The sequence below is a fragment of the Protopterus annectens genome, chromosome 10.part0 (assembly GCF_019279795.1).
Source record: "Protopterus annectens isolate FY-2018-M chromosome 10.part0, PAN1.0, whole genome shotgun sequence".
In the NCBI taxonomy this organism is placed as follows: Eukaryota; Metazoa; Chordata; order Ceratodontiformes; family Protopteridae; genus Protopterus; species Protopterus annectens.
Genome location: NC_056744.1, coordinates 343,622,957 through 343,645,456, shown reverse-complemented (window position 1 = coordinate 343,645,456; position 22,500 = coordinate 343,622,957). Strand labels below are relative to the sequence as shown.

Genomic DNA, 22,500 nt, shown 5'->3' with positions numbered 1-22,500 from the left:
GGGCATGAAGGAGGGATTGGTCCTGAGGGGCACCCTGTCCACATGAAAGATGATGAAAGGCTCCACTGCCATGAGGGCCTGTAATTCAGACACTGTTCTTGCTGAAGTGATTGCTAAAAGGAAGGCTGTTTTCCAAGAAAGGAATTTTAACTCTGCAGTTGCAGCTGGCTCAAAAGAAGGAAGAGTGAGTTTTTCCAATACAAAGGTAAGGTCCCAAGCTGGGGTTGAGGCTCTCCTGGGTAGTCTTACATTTTTGGCCCCTCTGAGGAACTGCTTCGGCAGTGAATGAGAGAAGAGGAGTGGTTCTGTGTTGTAATGAGCAGAAAAGCCTGAGGCATGAATTCTGATGGAGGAAAAAGAAAGGCCCTTGAGAAGCATCTCAGTTAAGTATTGAAGAATTTGAGGTAAATTAGATGCTGCTGTGCCCATCCCTTGAGTCTGGTTCCAGGAACAGAATCTTTTCCATTTTTCAGCATAAGATTTTCTAGTACTAAGCCTCCTTGCCTCCAAAATGACATCCAACACTTGTTTGCTGCCAGGTTCAGGGTTTGAAGCTGAGGATGTAGAATCTGGCCCTCCCGCTGGGACAGCAGGGTAGGAGTCTGAGGCAGGTGCCATGGTGCCAGCAGTGACACACTGCGCAAGAGGGGTTACGAGTGTTGGCGTGGCCAGTCTGGTGCAATCAGCATCGTCCTTGGCTTGTCCCGTTTGATCTTTAGTAGTACTTTGGAGAGGAGAGGCAGAAGAGGAAAGGCATAAACTGATAGATTTTTCCAGTTGAAGGACAGGGCATCCACTTTCCATGCTTGTTTGTGGGGAGTCCTTGTGCAGAATTTGTCCAATTGGTAGTTCTGGGGGAGGCAAACAGGTCTATATCTGGGATCCCCCATTTGTTTATCAACATGTTGAAAATCTTTGGTTCCAGTTTCCACTCGTGTGGGTCCATGAGATTTCTGCTTAGTTTGTCTGCCAGTGTATTTACCTTTCCTGGCAGGAATTGACCCTGTAGATGCACTTGGCAGCTGCTCCACACAGCCATGGCTAGTCTGCAGAGAGGGTATGAATGGGTCCCCCCTGCTTGCTTATGTACCACATAACAGTGGTGTTGTCCGTCCTTACCATTAGTTGTCCTGGAGGAATGTGGTCCTTGAAGGCTGTTAGAGCACTCTGTACAGCTAACATTTATTTTAGACTGATATGCAGGTGCAATTGACTTGGGTTCCATTTGCCCTGAATGCACTTCCCTGCCAGGTGAGCCCCCATGCAAAGTCTGATGAGTCTGTTGTTAGGGTTTGGGTGGCAAGGGGTAGAGTAAATGGTAGTCCCTTGTTTTGGTGATAGGCCTCTGCCCACCAGAGGAAGTCTAACTGTAGGCAAGGTATGACAGGAATCATTGCTTCTAGATGCAGAGAATGTTGGCACCATAGACTTTTTAGATACCATTGCAGTTTCCTCATATGCAGTCTTGCATATGGAATTAGTAGACTGCAGGAGGCCATGAACCCCAAGGCTTGCAGTATTTGCCTTGCAGATATAGCAGGGTTTTTGTGGTCATTAGTTTGAAGTAAGCTGTCAAATGAATTTTTCTCTGGCATGAGGAAAGCCATCTGGGAAGTTGTGTTCAAGCTTGCTCCCAGGAACATAAGTTGTTGACAAGGTACAAGATGCGATTTATTTTCGTTTATGGTGTACCCCAGACAAGTTAGCACTTTCTGCACAAACGCCAGATGATTCAAAGGTATGTCCTGGCTTTCTGCCTTAATTAGACAATTGTCCAGGTATGGGTATATCTGAATATTTCTTTGCCTGCAAAATGCAATGGCTAGAGATAGGCACTATGTGAATACCTTGGGAGCAGTAGATAAGCCAAAGGGCAGTGCAGAGAACCGATAGTGCATGTAGTCTGCTTTGAAGTGTAGGTATCTTCTGCAAGATTCCCTGATTGGGATGTGCAGGTAGGCTTCCTTTAAATCCAGTGTTGCCAACCAGGCATCCTTGTCTAGCATAGGAAGCAAACTGGTGAAAAGTTAGCATCTTGAATTTTGGGATCACCAAAAAGGTGTTTAGGATAGAAAGGTCCAGAATAGGACGCCAAGAGTTATCTTTCCTGGGTACCAGGAAAAGTCTTGAGTAGAAACCTTGCCCCTTTTCCTCTTCTGGTACAGGCTGAATAGTCCTTATGCTTAAGAGAGGGAGTACTTGCTTTTGAGCTTCTGCCCACTGATTTGGGGGTAGATCTGGCTTACCGTTTGGGGTTGGTAACTCGTGGAAGAGAAATCTGTATCCTTGGGAAACTATATTTAAAACCCATTTGTCCTGAGTAATTAGTTCCCAGTTTTTTTGTCTGCAGAGCAATCTTTACCCCTAAAAGAGCAGTCAGTTGAGAAGGGCTTGGAGGTTTTAAAGTTAAGTCATTGAGACAGTGTACCATAAGGGGGAGTCTTACTACTCCCTGATTTGGAAGTGGGAGCTCCCCACTGCTTAGTCCTGTGCATACCTTGGGACTGAAGCCTGGGTGTTCTGCTGGTTCTGAGTTTGGGCTGAGAAGGCCTGGAAGAGGTGGGAAAGGACCAATTCTTAGAGGGCCAATGCCTACTAAATCTTGGAGGCTGTACCTGTAGGAAATCTTTAACAGTTTGCATAGATTTAGCTTTTTCCTCCATATTTTTAAGTACTTCTTGTGCTTTGTTGCCAAACAGGCGGTCCTGATTTAAGGCAGCATTCAGCAATTTAGCTTTAACTTGATCTGGCAAAGATTGCTCCTTAAGCCAAGCATGCCTTCTAAGTACAGACCCAGTGACAGCAGCCCTGCAAGATGCTTCTAGTGAATCAAAACCACATTGCAAAGTATGTTTACCAATTTGTTCAGCAGAATGCATTAAATCCTGTAAATCCTTATTTTTTAGCACAACCAGGAATCAACATCATTTTCTGTTTAAGCAATCCAATAATATGCTGCTGATACTTTAACATATGAAACTGGCAGTTTAATGCCCTAATGGCCAAGGTTGCAGAAGTGTAAACCTTCTTACCCCATCTATCCAGCGCCCTGGAATCTCTATCAGAGGGAGTAGGGTTTTTGGCAGTAGTAGCCTTAACGCCCTTGGATCCCTGTGAAATGTTCTCAGGATCCGCAGTAGGATTTTTAAAAAGGAATTTGTGAGAGTCAGGAACCCTGTAATATCAGGTTTTCTGAGAGCAGGAGATAAAGAGTCAGGTGCTAAGCTAGATTCCGAAAAGGCATCATCAACAATGTCCAGTACAGTGGGGAAAGCTAAAGGCCTGCATTGGGGCAGGAGTAAGAAGACCCTAAGCCTCTTTTTAGAATCAGAGTAATCCAAGTTTTCCCAGCGAAAATGCTCCCCAAGAGTATGCAAGGTTTAACCAAAAGAGAAATCCTCTGGAGGGGAAGCAGAGTGAATACAGTCCTCTGCATCAGAATTCTCATAGGTAGATAAGGGTAAATCCTGGTCATCAGAGGAAACAGAAATTTCAGAGTCCTGACCAGAAGTATCATAAGCAAATTCAATCCTGGGTCTCTTAGAGGAGGAATGTTGGCTTCCCCTGATGAAAGTAATAAGGTCTTCAGCAATTCTTAGCATTTGTTTTTAGGCATAGAGGCCTGACCATGCAGTCTGGGCATCAGTTTTCGAGGCATGGTTCGAGTTTTAGGCCTTGAAGAATAAGATTGCATTGGTTTAATATGCAAGTCAGTAGACCCGAATACACCCTCAGAAGCCGGTGCCTGCACAGCGGCTCCGGACCCATCCAAGGTAGAGACATCTGCAGGTTCCACAGTTGAAGCATCTCATGGCATACCGGACTCCGAATGGGTCTCAGTAGAGGCCTGCGAATCTGAAGTAGCGGGTATCAGGTGCTGTGAAAGCAAACTAGCGACTAGCTTAGGGGAAGCATCATCGTCAGTTTTGGACCTAGGTGGCCTGTCTCTGTCTTTATCTTTGCATTTTTTCAGAAAGTTAGTAGTCGGGTGGCTTACCGAAGACATATCTGGATAACTGAACCAAGTACCAAAATATTTAAAAGCATAAATATACAGATGACAAACAGTTCATTGCTTAAATAAGGCACAAAACCGACAGCGAGGTACGTCGTGGTCAGGGCCTAAGCAATGAATACAGTGCGAATTAAAATCTTTATGAGGTATTTGCTTTCCACAAGAAATACAATTATTGACTTTTACTGACATTGGTTTAGAGCAAGAAAAAGTTTCCCCAGTGAGGTACTTAGCTTTAGTTGAAGACTTCGGTTCTGAAACTCGAAAACGAAAATTTCAGGAGTCGGCCGACCGGCACTTGCGAACTGCTTCTTCTTCGGGCACAGCACGGCAAGAAATACTGATGTAATGGCGTCGGCTGCATGCTTTACACCCCTGACTACCTGACGTCATGGAAGATGAGACAGCAACCGACGCAGCACCCAAGACTTTGATAATCAGGCTGACTGAGGGCTACTGCAAGCAGATAACCCAAATGTGATGACTGCAACAGTGAAACACAAAGAATATCTGGTTCACTGCATGAGAACCTATGAAGCATTTTACAGGATTTTTTATAACAATGATTCTGAGGAGCAGGGAACAACATACACACTTGAGACTTCAGGCAGTGCTAAAGACAGACAAAGACAGAGCTGTACCTGCAGCAAAGGGGGGGGGATCAGGACAATCCTAAAGTGTATTAAAAGCACAATTTTACTTGAGACAGCACTGAAGAGCTCTTACCTGTGAAGACCGTTATTCTGGTCTGCACAGATGCCAAGCTCAGAAGGGGCATCGGAGACATGGATTTTAACAGCGGATGGACAGCTTCTCCTGGAACTGAATATTTGGTCTGGCTGCCCCTCGTAGAGCAGACAAGCCTGAGTTGCAAAGTAGCAAGTGGATGCATCCTGTAATAATGTTTTCTGTCAAGGTAAAGACATTTATTTAAATGTGCCGTGGTCTTCCTTTCTGATTTCAAGCTAACACATTTGTAAAGTCACATTTAAGCTCTGTGAAATCTGCAATAGGTGTGCTTCCTGTAGTAGAAAAAATATTTGCACCCTTGCGACTTCTCCTCAGAGAATGCAAAAAAGGAAATGGGAAAAGAAATGTATGAAACTTGCAAATGAAATGCAGAAGTGTAACCTTCGGCAGTTTCTCTGGAACGGCCTAACTTAATGTACATTGTATGTATAATGTATACATTAAAGCTATAAAAAGGTTTGAGGTCAGAAAGCCAAAAGGATTATAAGACACTAAAGAACTGCTGAGCCTGTAACATCGAAAGAAATCAGCTGTTAGCATAGAAACAGTTAAGAGATGTGCAGGAAATCCCTTGTATTGTTATTTATTATTATTATTTTTTTTTTTTAATTATGTAGGAAAGAACTGATGTGTCTGTGGGTAGAAGCAATAAGATAAAATAAGTAACTGGAACTGCAACCAGTGGAAAGTCAGTTGTGCTACAAGATATTGAGATGGCTATATTTATGTAAGACTGTTATGAAAATCTGCAATCTGCCCTGTATATTTTAGGTGGGTTTCAGTACTCTAAGCTACAGTCAGACGTACTTGACTATTAACTGTTAGACTTTAAGTACTGAGTGTGCGAATCTGATTGCTATTTTTGTTCCTTCAGCATTGCCTTGACCTCTGTATACTCAGTGTGCAGCAGCAATGTTTTGACTTCTGTATTGTTTAAATAAAAGTTTTGTTTATTCACTTCCAAAATCTTGTGGCAGGGTATTTTATTTATGTATTATTATTTATCTGAAGACTGGGTATTATTCAGCACTCTAGCATGGCAAGCCGTGGTGTCCATCATCAAGACTTTCTCTTGTGCTTGTGTCCATCTTCAAGACCAGATCACTTGATAACATTACAAGAAAGATGCAGTTCCTTTACTTGTGTATTAATCAAGAGTAATTGGTGGGTCTCTAGCCCAATAATTCTAGGGAGGTGGCAGTACTACTCTGACATAATGAAAACTATAGGAAACTGGAGAATTCTAACAGCCTTCTCTAGGAACTGTTTGTGAAAATAACTTGTTTGAAAGGCAACTACCATGACTAATGGGCACTGTAAGACATTATAGTTCACAGAGACAGTGGTGATTAAAGGGTCTGGGGTGTTAGGCAAGTGGTTAGTGTGCAGTCCTAGTCTGGGTGCGACTGTCAGCAGCTCACTCGTACCAAGGCAGCAATGCATATATGCCGTTGAGGCCAAGTTATATTTGATAAATTAGTTACTGAATCAGATTTGTGTGTAATTTTCTACAGTTTAACCTGGGCACCAGTGATGCGACTCGAGAGACCATCCCTTCTGTTAGTTAGCAGTCCTACTTGGGGCAGTCAAGGAGATTCAAGGGCTCCAAGCCCCTGTGCCTCACCTACCAAGGTGGTACAGCGGTTGGCACTTGTGAGATTTAAACCTGGTGCACTGGTATTGGGATTCAACCTGCCATCACTGTCAGCCTGGCTATCACAGATGTCACTCGACATTTTCCATTGGGAGGGTTGAGTGGGACAAAACATTACAAATATATGATTCTTAAAGAATGTTGTGGAAAATGAACAGTGCTTACTAATGCTGAAAAAAGAATGACTTCCTATAAACTTCTAGAACTTTTTTTTAGCATGCTTTCCATTTCAGTGGCTAAATACAAACTCAAAACATTGCTACAACAGACACACACAGTAAATGCAACAATTTCTGAAGGCTGCATAAAACAACATGCAGGACAGCAGGTTTAAGAGTCAGGCCCCACCACCAACGACACAAAAGGAACCCCAACATTTGTCAGAAACTCTCACCTTCCTTCATCAATGAAGTCGACCATGAGTGTGCTGATGATAAAGAGAATGAGTAGAGCTATAAACATGTGATAGATGGTGCGAATGTGATTCACTTCAAACAACTCGCTGTGAAACAAAACAGAATGCATTAACTTCTGATTTGCAGAGGTTAGCTACAGAAAAAAATCATGCACGTGTTTCCTGCTCTTTGCATATTTATGTTCTCAGTGGTGTGCTTCTCTTTACAGTTTATGCATAAACACAGACAATCCTTATTTTATTAAAGTACTGCAAAAACACAATGCTAAGTAAAAAGGCATACATATTATCAGTGGAAAATAAAACTGGCTCCACTGGTAGAGATGTTTGGACCACACCTACAATGCAAATAATTCAAGCTGAGGTAGTAGGGATGGCCGCCCCACTATAAAAGCAGCAACAGAAAATGCATGCTATAGCTACAGTGTCTGATCATAAACAATCAAGCAAAACTTCACAGAAACAAAACTGAAAACAATGTTTTTTGTGCACCTCCACACTTAAACCTGCTAACCGTATGGCTGCACAATCATGGGGAAAGGATAAAGACCTTAACACAGTGAAAATATACATGCACAAACTATGAAACTACAATTCAAGAACAGCCAATGCAGTCAAAGAAATGGAACATTACAGAAATATTACAGAAATAAGATCATAGAGTCAGTGACTGACAAGTCCAATGTCGAAAACAAAGACACACAAAAGCCACAAAGGACTGATCAATGTATGTTTGGCTGTCTTATTGCAGAGGAACAACAAGGGTTTTCCAACTACACCATCATATCCCATGGAAGAAACAGAGGCTAAAGCCCCAGGTACAAGCATTAGAGCTGGCTGACAAAAGGCAGTAGACCTAGACAACAAAAGCACGTCCCCAGGAGATGCCAGTGTTGGGCCAGTGTCATGTGTACTGCACATGCATATGTCCTGTACTCTAGTGAAAACTAGGCCACTATATCTGAGGTAGCTAAACATGAACAGCATATAGCTGAATGATGGAAGCGCTCCTCTGTCAATGTTTGTGCCAAAGGAGAAGAAAGCAGTTTCATAAAAATTGAAAGGTTAAGTAATAAAAATTACAGATGATTAATGCTGGTAACATACCTTTACATAAGTCTGTTCTATCACACGGACTGTGACCAAGAGTTCTCTGGGCCGACTAACAACCTGGGCAATGGGGAGCCAAAGAGGGATTGTGAGACAGTAGCCAAAGTTGTCTCATCCATCCTGGGGATGGGACACAGCAAGGTTTACTGTTGTACTGACACTGAGCAGATGCTGGGTATCACAGTGAGTTTTGTCAGTAGCACTTGGGAAGTGAAAGGTGAACAGTCTCTTCAGGATACCACACTGACCTTTGCCAGTGGCACACAGAAAGTGACAGGTGCTCACCAGGCTGTCACCATACATTTCACCAGCAGTACCTGGACTGTAAGGGGTGCATAGTCATTAGGATATCACAGTGACATTTGCTAGCAGCACTTGGGAAGTGATGGGTGCAGGCTCACTAGGGTATCACAGTGAGCTTATTAGCAGCACATAGGAAGTGATGGGTGCATGCTCACTAGGGTATCACAGTGAGCTTATTAGCAGCACTTGGGAAGTGATGGGTGCATGCTCATTAGGGTATCACAGTGAGCTTATTAGCAGCACTTGGGAAGTGATGGGTGCATGCTCATTAGGGTATCACAGTGAGCTTATTAGCAGCACTTGGGAAGTGATGGGTGCATGCTCATTAGGGTATCACAGTGAGCTTATTAGCAGCACTTGGGAAGTGATGGGTGCATGCTCATTAGGGTATCACAGTGAGCTTATTAGCAGCACTTGGGAAGTGACGGGTGCATGCTCATTAGGGTATCACAGTGAGCTTATTAGCAGCACTTGGGAAGTGATGGGTGCATGCTCATTTGGGTATCACAGTGAGCTTATTAGCAGCACTTGGGAAGTGATGGGTGCACGCTCATTAGGGTATCACAGTGAGCTTATTAGCAGCACTTGGGAAGTGATGGGTGTACGCTCACCATGGTATCACAGTGAGCTTATTAGCAGCACTTGGGAAGTGATGGGTGTACACTCACCAAGGTATCACAGTGAGCTTATTAGAAGCACTTGGGAAGTGATGGATGCACAAACACCAAGGTATCATAGTGAACTTATTAGCAGCACTTGGGAAGTGATAGGTGCATGCTTACCAGGGTATCACAGTCAGCAGGACTTGGGAAGTGATGGGTACACGCTCACCATGGTATCACAGTGAGCTTATTAGTAGCACTTGGGAAGTGATGGGTGCACACTCACCAAGGTATCAAAGTGAGCTTTGGTATCAGCACTTGAAAAGTGATGGGTGCACACTCACCAGGCAGCCCAAGCTGAAGCCAAAGTCTGGTATATGCAATACAACCCAAGTCCAGCAGGCAAGTAATGCAGCTCAGCCGATCAACTGCCACTGGGTGCCACTGCTAGGGTCAAAATTAAGCAGAAAACCCTGATGGCTGTTGTCGCTCTCCTACTTTGGGCACAGTAGAAAAAGTCTTCATGGGTTCTGTTCAAGAAGCTCTATTATATACAAACACATCACAATAGAAGTTTACTGACTTTAACTTAAGTAACTTGCATACAAACAAACTACTGCAATCATATATGCTCACTCTCTGGCTGCAGTCTCAAAATGGCACTGGGAATAGCACATGCCCAGTATTTACATGTGCACGTTCAGTCCTTTATTTGCTTCTTAAAGATACACCACATACACTCTGATCTACAGTTGTGTATAAGATAGCCTGCCATGACTGGAGCTCACCTAAAGAGAAGTGAACAGCCTGGAAGGAACACAGGATGGTTATCAGCAGGCAGGTGGTACAAACAAAAATTAAATACTTGTCAAGTCCTTGGCTTTACAAAAGTAAAGCAGTTAGATATTTAACTAAAAATGCTTTCATGTATAAGCAGCTGTCTCGGTACCAAGTGAATATGTAAATACAATGAAAGCAATTCCTTGCAAAGCTACAATATCAAAACAGACTGCAAGAAACATTCTAATTATTTTGTAATAGCTTAAGGGTTTCAAAAAACATCCCCAGTGTTATCTTGGAGGACAGGTCAAGTCTATCAAAAAAGGAATCCTCTGTCTGAAGAGCTATGCAAAAGTACCAACTCTTTGCCAACCTGTACAATTTATATATCAGAAGGAAGGTATGTCACATCTGAATTTGTTCAAATGACAGCCTCGTTAGACATAAGGTTTGCAACAGCTAATACGGTGCCGTACATAAGGGATATGGGCTTTGGTATGGTTATAATATGGTGGTCAAAAAGGCATATGGATTAAAAAAATGCAAGAGAAACAAAAAGGACTTGTGAAGAGGATGGCTTTAAAACAACACCAAATGCACCAGAAAGGTGCTAGCTCAAGTACAAATGTTTTAGCTGAAGCTATATTATGCAGAAGTTCTGAAGAGAACATTATCTGACCCACTTGCAGCAAGTGCTCTAAGAAGTCTGACTGGAACACAACTCCAATGAAAATGACCACTGGGACGAGTGCAGGCGATCCAGTAAGACAGGAACAATACAGTAAACTCCACCAGGCATAATACTATGCCTTAATATATGCAATCAATGCTAAGTCTGCCATCATCTTTAACACTCCAGCCTCATCCTCAGCTATCAACAGTTGTCTGAAGTAGCCACAGGTGGACAACAACAACAATTTTCATAAATAATCCAGGAATAAATATGTCCAAATAGATGCATAAAGAAATTGCAAAACTTTGTGAAAAAAAGAAAACAAAAATCGCAAAGTAAGAAAGGGGATGATATTTTTGAATAAGTAAAAAGATGGCCCCTTCACGGTCCTCAACACAGTCATTAAACCTCCACTGGTCCTGAAGATGAGCAGTCATCACATTTACTCCGTAATATAGAGTCTAGCATAAGGAAAAAGCCAAAGTTTGGTGCAACCTGATAAGTTTGAAGTAAGGCAGAGAACTCGCAGTGGTTTGACAGTGCACTGTAGTTGTTAGTCCCTGACTTGGTTCTATGGAACTGAAGGAAAACAGCTGGTTGCGTACCCCCATTCTGGTCCACTACCCGATTTCCTTTACTACGGCTGAATTAGAGAAAGGACATAATTCTCAGGTTGCCCAGTGTTCAATCCCAAATGCTTTTCAGGTCCCTCCACGTCTTCCTCACGTACAGCACTGCATTGGGGTTTATAAGGATTCCAGCAGCAAACAGGAGTACAAGGTAGGAAAGGGGGACGATACCCTGCTCGAAGGTGCCCCTTGACCAGGAAGGGGCTCAGAGCTCGAGATGTCATTTTTTGCTGTTTTCGGAACCAAAGGTGACTGGCTCCTAGACATCAGAGCAGAGCCAAAGTCGGTGCTGATGTTACTGGGTAGCCCAAAAAATGAGAAACCTTCAGACCCAGAAAACTAAGTGAATCATCTCACAGGTGGAGGCCGAAGACAACCTCTTGTGCTCCCTCTTGGAATGCTAGAGTCTCACAGCTAAGCCTTCTCAGACCCAGTCTTGGGATCCAGGGGGGAGTCTTCTAAGCAGAAATGACACTGGAAGAGCTGGAGAGCAAAATCTCTCAACACAAACTCGGCCTTATGCTCATTAATAGCACGTGAAACAAAGTTCTCACAGATGAAGCAACCTGAGTCCAAATGCTCCATACCAAGATACTAAACACATTTAAAGTGTCAATCCTGGAGGTGCAGTTTATGCCTGGAGGAGATGCGCTTTTTAAACTTCTTGTCCATCCTACCCCCCCCCCCCCCCCACACACACACACACACACACACACACACACACACACACACACACAGTAGTAAAGTCAGAAATACTAAAGGGGAAAGGAAAAGGAGATAAAATACCTACACAACAAGCTACGTCAAAAACTAAAGGCGAAAGGGAAGAAATCTCATCAATCCTACACAAGGTTCTCAACAAAAATCAAAATTAATCCATGTTTATCTGTGGCAATAACATTATCACAGCCTACTAGCCACATCTGACTGTTTCCAACCTTGGCTTCAGTCTCTAAAAGTGTGGAGACTTTAAAGACTCGGTCAGCACCCCCCAAAGCCACTTCTTCTACATGTCTCAATACAGCTCCATGGTGAGTATTCCATGGCACAAACCCGTTTTATTGGCCTGAATGTACCCACAAAGACTTAAAATGAAAAAGGAAAAAGTCATGAGTATTCAGAAGCCATACAGCTGAAACACAATGTCTTTAAGGGGTCATTTACCCATATCTCATGGGCCTCTATTACAGGAGGTTTAAGGTATCACACAGTGAAAACTCTAGCTTGGCTAGGTTGTTCTTGCAGTTTTTACTAACTGGTTTGCTTGTGTGACCTTTTTACTTTTTGGTTTCCATGGTGAAAAGGGATGAAGTCCAGACTCAGACCCAAGCAACCTGTGTTTAGTTAGTGGTACAGACGTCTGCTGGAAATGGTACGAAGTGAAGGTGGGATGAGGCATCGCCTGTTCCACTTCTGAGGAGAGGACAATGGTCACCTTCTGATGAGTGGAACTAAGCAAGCCCTGGTGTACACCTTATGAATGAGGTTTGTACATGCTTGGGCAGAGTGAGAGTGGGACGTTCTTGACCACAACTGACTGCAGTTGGTACTAGACATAAACCAGGACATGCAGGAGACAGAACTGGGATGTAAACCTACCAAGCAATGACATCCTTTCCACTACTAGCAGCGGCAGCTGTTAGGTCACATGCAGAGCTCTCAAGGGGAAGCATCCTGGTTAGAACACGGTTACACCGGCCCGGAGACTTTGAAGTACATGCAGAGCTCTCAAGGGGAAGCATCCTGGTTAGAACACGGTTACACCGGCCCGGAGACTTTGGAGTACATGCAGAGCTCTCAAGGGGAAGCATCCTGGTTAGAACATGGTTACACTGGCCCGGAGACTTTGGAGTACATGTAGAGCTCTCAAGGGGAAGCATCCTGGTTAGAACACGGTTACACTGGCCCGGAGACTTTGGAGTACATGTAGAGCTCTCAAGGGGAAGCATCCTGGTTAGAACACGGTTACACCGGCCCGGACACTTTGGAGTACATGTAGAGCTCTCAAGGGGAAGCATCCTGGTTAGAACACGGTTACACCGGCCCGGAGACTTTGGAGTACATGTAGAGCTCTCAAGGGGAAGCATCCTGGTTAGAACACGGTTACACCGGCCCGGAGACTTTGGAGTACATGTAGAGCTCTCAAGGGGAAGCATCCTGGTTAGAACACGGTTACACTGGCCCGGAGACTTTGGAGTACATGCAGAGCTCTCAAGGGGAAGCATCCTGGTTAGAACACGGTTACACTGGCCCGGAGACTTTGGAGTAATTAAGTATCATTTTTCTGCATTTTGTTTTGCTGCCTTTAGCTAATTCCACCTAAAACACCGATTTTTTAGCATTTTCATGATTTAAAAAGCTTGTTTCAGCTACATATTGTACTTATTTTACTGCCTGTACTTTAACTATGTAATTTTTGTGTTTAAATAACCTGTTTAACTGTTGTAGGCTACACACTTAAGTGTGATAGCCATTTCTGTGCATTTAAAGTGTTTTTTTGATTGCATCTGCTTTATTTTCTGAAAATACAAAAAAAAAAAAATACTTGTTTTCCCGCCTTTCTAAGCTAATATAGTCCAGTTTTCAGGTTGGTGCTGAATTCAGGACTGTGTTACAAGTTTCTGTGTTTGCCCATACCTTACTTGGATAGAAGGAAGTTTCTCTGTTCACCTGTGAGAGAGGGAAGCTTTGAGCAGGCTATCTGTCCCTGGAGGAGTGGTTTCAGCCCAGAAATTAGTAGTTTACTGGCCATTTTGGGCTAATTTCTCTCTCTCATTTCCCTGCTATAAAAGCCACATTAGCACGGTTTTGTGTGCAGGGCAGTGCTGGTTAGCTAGGGTATAACTATTCCCTGCTCCACAAAGTCTACTCTACAATTTTTCCCTTGGAACTAGACAAACTTTCAACTTAAGCACTCAAGCCATTTACGTCTCAGCCCAGCACTTGCTCAAAACTTCTAGCAAGCACTAGTAAACCTTAGCAGTAGACCCTCCTATACTGTAGAGAAGGACAAGGCTCTCTATATTTGACCTTACCAGCCAATCACGAAAACAGTTCACTGTACCTATCCAGGCATGTCTAAGGGGCAGTTTCAGGTGTACTCTCCGGTCCAACTGGTGAATCTGGGCATTTTGAGGCAATGTTGCAATTGCCTCATGTACACAGACAACCCTCTCCTCCTACCACCAAACACTAATACATGTGAGAGATGCAATTATACAGCCAAACTGGAGGCTAAGCTCTCTCAACCAAACAATGGACCAGACAGTCAAAAGGAAAATGAAATTACTTCCATCACACCACCAGTCTCACATAGACCTATGAAACCAGCACCGGCAAAAAACACACATAAATACACAAAAACATACTCGGAGGCTCTAAATAAAAAATCTGCAAAAGCAACATAGACCTCCAAAGCAGACATCTAAGCAACCTCCACCCCCCAACACAAACCATGAACACATACTTCACAAAACCAGCGTGCCAAGCAATCAGAGCCCTTAAGGCAAAATAACATACCCAACACACTAGTAATAAGGTGACTCTATAGTCAGGCACACTGATGTCCCACTCACTAGGCTGAACAAGGAGAAGGTCACTGTTAGCTGCCTGTTGGGTGCCAGGATCCACCACATAACACAAGCACTCAGGTGACTCCAGAACAAGTACAAATACGACTCTGTCATTGTCCATGTTGGTGTGAATGACCTGAGCCATAACTCCCTGGACTACATGAAAAGAGACACGGAAGAGCTCTCTGATCACGTAGCCCAGGCCGGTGTGACCCTGACCCTGAGTAGCATCCTGCCTTCATCAAGAATGATACCATGGTATAAAGAAAAAAATTATCAATTTCAACAACTGGCTAAACTTCTGGAGTCATTCAAAGGGGATCCAGTGTCTGTCAACCTGGGTTGACATGCTCGACAAGCCACACTGCTTCATTAGAGATGGCTTAAAACTGTTACCCTTAGGTTTTCAAATACTGGCCAAGGCTCTTGCCACCCCCATAGTGCCTTTTTTAGGCAAGACTCAAAAAACAAACCCACCACCGTAAATAGCACAAATAACAAAAAACTGAGGGTGATGCTACTCAATTCCAGAAGTCTAAACCTCAAAATGCACGCACTCAAGGCACTACTCAGTATGGAGAAAATCGATATATGTGCAGTAACAGAAACCTGGTTTAAGGCTCCAGAGAGCACCCCAGCACTGCCAGGCTACAACTCGTACCATACATTTCAGCCACAGAACCCGGACCGAAATACAAAAGGAAGGGGCGTATCCATATTCATCAAGGATACCCACACCTCCAGGTTAGTGGCACAGCACAATGCCTCAGAGATCATCCATGTGCAACTAACAACGGGCAAAACTGCAATTCAAATTGTAGCTTGCTACAGATCACCCACCATGTCCCAGGACCACCATTCCGCATTTCCGGAAACATAAAGGTCCTACCAAACACCCTAATATAGGGTGATTTCAATTATCCAAACATTAACTGGGAGAACTACTCAAGTACTAACTCCCTTGCCCAACATTTCTTAGAATTTATAAACTCAAATGCCCTGGATCAACTGGTCAACACCCCCACCAGAGGTGACAACATATTGGACCTGGTCATCACCAACATGGGCAACCGGTGTTCCACACCGGAGGTCAACCGCTCGCTGGTTAAATCTGACCATAAACTAATCACTCTCGATATCCACATTCCGCTCCCACCCCCGGTCAAAGAAACCACCGTGAAAAATGTTTCAAAAGCAAACTTCACGTTACTTAAGACAGAGGTGGAAAGTTTCAAAGCTCCCATGCTAAAGGATAATAATGCCCAAGCTGCAAATTCCTTTCCTAATGCACTCTATGGGGACCTACAAGAATGCATGGATCGTGCTATCCCAAACAAAACCAAGACTCACTTCTGCAATAAAAGGAAACCAGTCTGGTGGACCCCTGCCATAAACAAGCTATACAATAGAAGGAGGAAACTAGTACAGAAGAGAGTAAAATCCCAAGAACGGAAGACATCCCTGATCAGTGTCAGCAAGAAACTATGATCCCTCATAAAATTATCCATGGCTAGCTTTGAAGGAAACATTGCCAAGGACTCCCAAGGACTCCAAAGAAAACCACAAGGCATTATTTAGCTATGTCAAGAATCTAAGTGACAATTCTCATATCAGCGCGGAGTTGGTGCAGAATGGCACAAAATACACTAAACCGACTGATATCATCGACAACATAGACAGGTTCAGTGCAAACTTCACCCCCCTCTCACCCTCTAAAGGGCCCATAACCATACCAGAAGAGCGTAGTGAAATCACAGACTCAGGTTAAAACAGCCCTCTCTAAAGCCAAAAACACAGTATCAATGGGACTAGATGGTGTCCCAGGCTGTGTCCTACAAGAGCTCAAAGATGAACTAACCCCTCACATACACACTGTTCAAACTTAGCCTCTCCACAGGCTACGTGCCCATTGAGTGGTGCACAGCAATGGTTATTCCGTTCCACAAAGGTGGTATCACAACAGACCCCGGGAACTACCGCCTATAAGCCTGACTAGCTTGGTCTACAAGGCTATGGAGCACATCATCATGGATCTCATTAACAGAGACGTTGGGAACCTCCAAACACTGGACCCTACCCTATTCGGCTTTGTTAAGGGCAGATCATGCCTCCTAAACCTGGTGGACTTCTTTGAGACAGTTACCAAGGCTATAGGCAAGGGAAAGGTGGTCCACACAGCCTACCTAGACCTTGCAAAGGCCTTCGACAACATTCCCCATTCTGGTATTATAGACAAGCTCATCAACCTGAACATAAACTCTTGCATCACGAGATGGGTTGCCAATTGGCTCATGGACAGAACCCACATGGCAAGAGCTGCAGGAGCTAGGTCTGACTCTAAACCGGTTACAACTGGTGTTCCCCAAGGCTCAGTCCTAGGACGCCTCCTGTTCAGCATATACTTGTCAGAGGTACAGGCAAGCACAGCAGGACTATGGCTGACCAAGTTCACAGACAACTGCAAACTAGGGGCTATAATTGACTCTCTGGCTGACACAGACATCCTCCAAAAGGGTCTCACTGAGACAGATACCTGGTGTCAGAACCATGGCCTCAAGCTAAATGCCAAAAAGTGCACAGCCATCCCCTTTGGAAAAAACAAAGTACCCACACACTACCACATAGCTGGTAGCCCCCTAAATACAGAAGATGTAATAAGGGATCTGGGGACCCAAGTAGATGGTAATCTCTCCTTTGATAATCACATTGCCAAAGTGGTTAGAAAATCCTTCTATGTGACCCACCTAATCACAAAAAGGTTTGCATCCAGATAAAGAGGTCATTGTGCCCCTCTACGCATCACTCATCAGACCCATCATCGAGTACAATGCCCCATTTGGGATATACCTTACACGACACCTGCAACAGTTGGAAAGACCACAGAAGTACCTCACCAAGAAGATCACTGGCCTAAAACAGATGCCCTGTGCAGGCCGACCGAAGAAACTCCAGCTGTACTCAGTTGCATACCACCTATTCACAAGTGATCTCTGCCTGACATACAAGGCCATGTCCAACCCACAATTGATGGACATGCTCCACTTAAAGAAAACCATATCCCCTCAAGCCACATGCTCTAGGGATCTAAACCTCACCACAACAATAAATAGGATGTGCTGGAGGGACAGATTCCTGTCCCAGAGACTTCCCTTGCTCTGGAACAAGATTCCAATCTACATTAGGCAGAGGTCCTTGCTAACCCTCTTAAAGAAAAACCTTGACGAGTGGATGGGAAACAGAAAGTTTACCCCAGGAATCACTTCAATGGCTCTGCTGGACAGAGGCACAGGGAACTAATCTAAGGGGGAGTCGAAAGCCAATACATTCTGGCTAGGCTTATAAATGCCTTTGGGCAGATAGCCTAGTATCTACCTATGAACCTAAAAACCAAAGCAATAGCACAGTGACCGCAGACAGAAATGTTAGGTCACATCAGTAAGCAGCTGCTAAGTGAATTTAAAAACCCTACTTTAAGGGAAGCTTGAACTATAAAAAAGGGTAACAGAGGTATACTTTTTTCACAAAAATGTTCAGGATTCAACTTTCCCTGCAAAAAAACAAGACGCTCAGTTCAAGGTCTATTCTGCAACCACTTGCAAACAAAGACATAACAGCATAGCTCGCTTCAGAATTATTGAGTAGGTGTTGAACACACTTCTGACCTACTTAAAATCTATCCGCCTTCCTGAGGTCTGAAGACAGAAATTTTGACTCAAAGGAAACATCCTCAAATACCACACTGAATGGTTCAGTAGGAGAGAGTACAGAAAAGTTGAGTTTCACTGTTCCTAAAAGTTCATGGTACCTTTTCAGGGTGGGAAAACTTTCACGAGTCCCTTCAATCCTGTCAGTTTTAAATGTCTTCTCAGAATGAGTCTACAACAGAAACACCTGCTGGTGGCAAACGCTGGGAAACAGTATCCTAGTTATGAGTCAAACCCAAGTGAAAGTGCATTTATTCATTAATTTTGATTCCATAGTTTATTCAAAATAAGATCACAGGGTGGGGTGGGGGTAGGCACCTATACTGGCACTCAGTGGGTGCAAATCCTAGAAACCAATCCTGAATACCGCACCAATCACTACAAGGACAACACCACGCACTGTATGCATACCCATAAGTAATAAACCTGCTGCTTATCCTCAGCATGTGAGAGGTAAGTGACAATACAATGCAGGCAGAGAGGACATGCAAAGTAGAACCCGAAGGTACCCAAGAGAAAACTGAACCAGAGAGCCAAGCTATATGAAGCTGAGGCATTGTACCACCCAGTGAGTGGAGTATTTTTTCCGATTCAACTGTCAGCTGGGTACATGGGCTACAACAAGAATCCTTTTTAGTCTATACTGACTATACTATAACAGACTTGAACTATATCAACTTTCAGAACAGTAAACAAAACCCTTAAAAAGTTTGGTCAGCCATTAAAGAAATCTTACATTCCAGCCAAAAATTCAATCTTAATCCATCTCCCAGTAACTCATCACTCAAAACTGCAATAGAATTAATATCTTTATTGCACAGATAGCATAGGACCCCTAAGGACTCCCTAACATCAGGTCCCAACCCTGCCCAACAACTACATCACCACTTCCACTTTCACCTTCAAACCTGTGCCTACATCCTGTATAAGACTACTCAAACTTAGACCATGCTATTCTTCAGCCAGTGACCTTCCAAGTGAGTAGCCTAAAACAGCAGCCAATAGCACTGCTTATCCCATCTCATTCCCTATAAACAGGTCAACACAGGAATTTCACACTCTCTCTCTCTATATATCTGGAAAAAAGCACATTATCCTCTATACAATGCAAGAAATTCAACAGACATCACTAGCTTTAGACCTATAGCAATCATATTCCCCCCTCCAAAATATCTGAAAACTGTATTCAAAAACAATTGTTAAACTATCTCCTACAGGAAGAACTCCTGTCCCCCATACAACATGACTTCCATTTCTCCCCAAGTACTAGCACTGCACATCTAACCTAGATACTGTCAATAAAGCTAGATAAAACAGTGAACTGGTCCCCTCATTTCTAGACTTGTCTAAAGTCTTTGACACAGTTTGTCACAGTAACCTTCTACTTCAAATGTCCTCACTAGGTCTGTCTCATCCCACCCTTCTACAGTTCAAAGACTACCTGCCCAATAGGTATCAGTCAGTAAAATGTCACTCCACTCTCTCTCTAAACCTCCCAATCACCATCAGTGTACCACAAGGCTCTTATCCTTGGCTCCCTACTCTCTAATATTCTCACAAACACAGATGACTGCATACTCATAAGCACATCATATATACAATTAATCGGGAAGCTTTAGCAGCCACCGAAACATGGCTTTGTAACTCAACTAATGCTCAACCCAAAAAAAAAAACAAAATACTATTCCCACCCAAATCCCTCTCTCATGAATGAATGAATAAATAAACTGCTCTATATTAATAATACAACCACTAAAGTAACTTCTCATAACAAGCTACTAGTTTTGACAGTGGATGATGACCTTAAATTCAGCCTCCATATATAAAATGCCAAGAAAAATCACCAAAAACTCTCTCACTGATACAACTAAAACTACGTTTGCCACTACTTACCTCCTAACCCCACCACTACTTTATATCTCTCTCATCTTTACTGACCTCCATGCATTACAAAAAGCAAAACTTGAAATAATGTTACAATAAAAGTGGCTAAATTTGCAGCAAATACACCTTCAGAACCCTCCACTTTACAGCACCAAAAAGCCTAAATTGGTTAGAACTACATCATCAACTAACATATATACAGCTTCTTGCCCCCTATAAAATTATCCAGCATCAATCTGCCTGTCCAGCACTAAATACCATTCTACACAACTATGTCCACACTCAGTCATTACGATCCAATGGCCAAAAGCTCCTCTCTATCCACAAAACTATCAAATCTGCTGGGCACGGCCTGTACTTGTGCCATGTTGCTATGGCCTGGACCTTCCTACCTGTATCCATCCTGTCATCACCCTCCCACTAGTCCTTTAAAACCAGTCTGAAAGACGTAGCCAAAATCTGGCTCTGTTCTTGCTCAACCCCATGATAAACTCTATCCCTAAATGTGAACAAACACCTACTCATACCTTACATCTCCTTACTCTCCCGTCTTCACTGTCATCCTTATTTCAATCAATTTCTCTCCCCTGTTGATGTAAATATGCCATAACCCTATTTTTGTCTCTCACTTCATACTGCAGTCCCTGTTTGTATTACATTAACTTATAATTTTAATAGGTTCACAGTTCTACACTAGGCTAACAACCACCATAGCCCTTATAATCCTAGCCAAGCAATCCAGATGTGACTTACTGACTGCCTCTATGCATCAGGGACATAGGTGCCAGATCAGTGGTGAATTTCCGATTACATGCCCATTGGTCCAAGTTGAGCTTAAACAGGCATGGGGAGGAACTCTGCATCAATTGGATGGGGAGCCTATTCCAGAGAATGGGAATTCTCCAACAAACATATCTGTTTCTCCAACACTTCCTGTACACGTTGCAAGCAAAACTGATGTATTTTAATCTAGTAGTTCTGATGCTGTTTGTTTTGAGGATGTGCAAAAGATTCATCAACAGAGTTCAGGGATGCCTTGTATGCCCGGCAAAGATCACCTCTCAAAAGTCTGTATGATACCAAGTAGACAGACAGGGATTTGAGGTAACCAACATTAGATATTGTGTTTACTCCCTGTATTCTTTTTGTAAGGAGCCTTTGTAGACATTTCAATTACTGCATGTGTTTGGTCATGTACATATCAAACAGGGCATTATACTTTATGATGGGCCTGATGAGGGCCAAGTACATTAGTATGATGACCTCTCTGAACCCAGATGCCATGTCCTTGCTTAAGTTGAGCAACACAGAAGGATTTTCTTACAACCTTGGATACGTTGGTCGAAGGCTAGGTTACTATCTACATGAGTTCCCAGACCCCTAACTACTGAATCAACTTTTATTGATGAGTTACCAGGGTGGACATCTTCTCAGAAGGTATTTCTTGGTACTAAGTTTTAAGCCTTGGCTTTAGCGCCCAGTGTTTATCTGTGTTAGACCTGTCAGAAGGGTGCTCCATCTTAGGGTGATTCAATGACTGCTTCCAGTTTGCAATCATCTGAGAACTTGATTAGCCAGAGCCTAGTAGATGCAAAAGATGAATGGGCCTAGCACAGTCCCGAGGAACTCCACTGGTGACTGGCTCCTTTATGGAAGTGGCCTCACCAATTCTATCTCAGAGTCCTACCTGTGAGACAGACAGCTATCCAGCATGTTATAAAGTTCTGTACATTTGGTGACAATGTCTGAGTGACGTATTGTATCAAATGCTTTAGCCACATTTAGGTAAGCAGTATCATACCTCAACCTCTTAGAGCAAGTAATTTGGACAGAGCCATAAATAATAGGGGTACAAAGGCTCAAAAATAGAGACAAATTTTAAATATTGCTCTTACAAACTTAGAAAGTAGATACTTTCTAAGTTTGTAAGATCTTACCCCTGCATTAAAAATGTTTTCAGTATTTTGAGTTTTCAGCATTTTGAGATTCTGATTTTGAGAGTCTTTTGTTTTTTCACTCTTCTGAAACAGACCCATATATAAATATACACACACACACACACACACACACACACACACATATCTGGGTCTACTTTGAATTATCGAATTTACACTTTACAGAAACTTAAACTGATGAGACGAGTACTTCAAAACCGAACATCGCCGAACCTTCACTTTGCCAAACTTTACATCAGTGAAACACCAGCTACTACAACAAAACAAAAAATACACATCTTACATTTTTGCAGAGGGGTAAGCCCCCACTGCACCACCATACCAACTAAGAGATCACACTACAGTGAATAAAAAGGGTACACTTCCCAATCCTCACTGTACTGCGATCTCCATTCAGAAGCCCCGAGCACTGTGACCAGTATTGCACTTCATCTTTTGAGATTTCTAAGTTTTG

The 22,500-nt window shown here is 43.2% G+C and overlaps 1 protein-coding gene across 3 annotated transcripts in view; it reads right to left on the bottom strand.

Annotated features, from left to right (window-relative positions):
• Positions 1-22,500, bottom strand: part of SOAT1 (sterol O-acyltransferase 1) — a 1,410,727-nt gene that overhangs the window by 587,739 nt on the left and 800,488 nt on the right. For all 3 annotated transcript variants that reach the window (XM_044085246.1, XM_044085245.1, XM_044085244.1), the window contains exon 6: positions 6,814-6,921. In XM_044085246.1, coding sequence (XP_043941181.1) covers positions 6,814-6,921 — 108 coding nt within the window. The remainder of the gene's footprint in view (positions 1-6,813; positions 6,922-22,500) is intronic.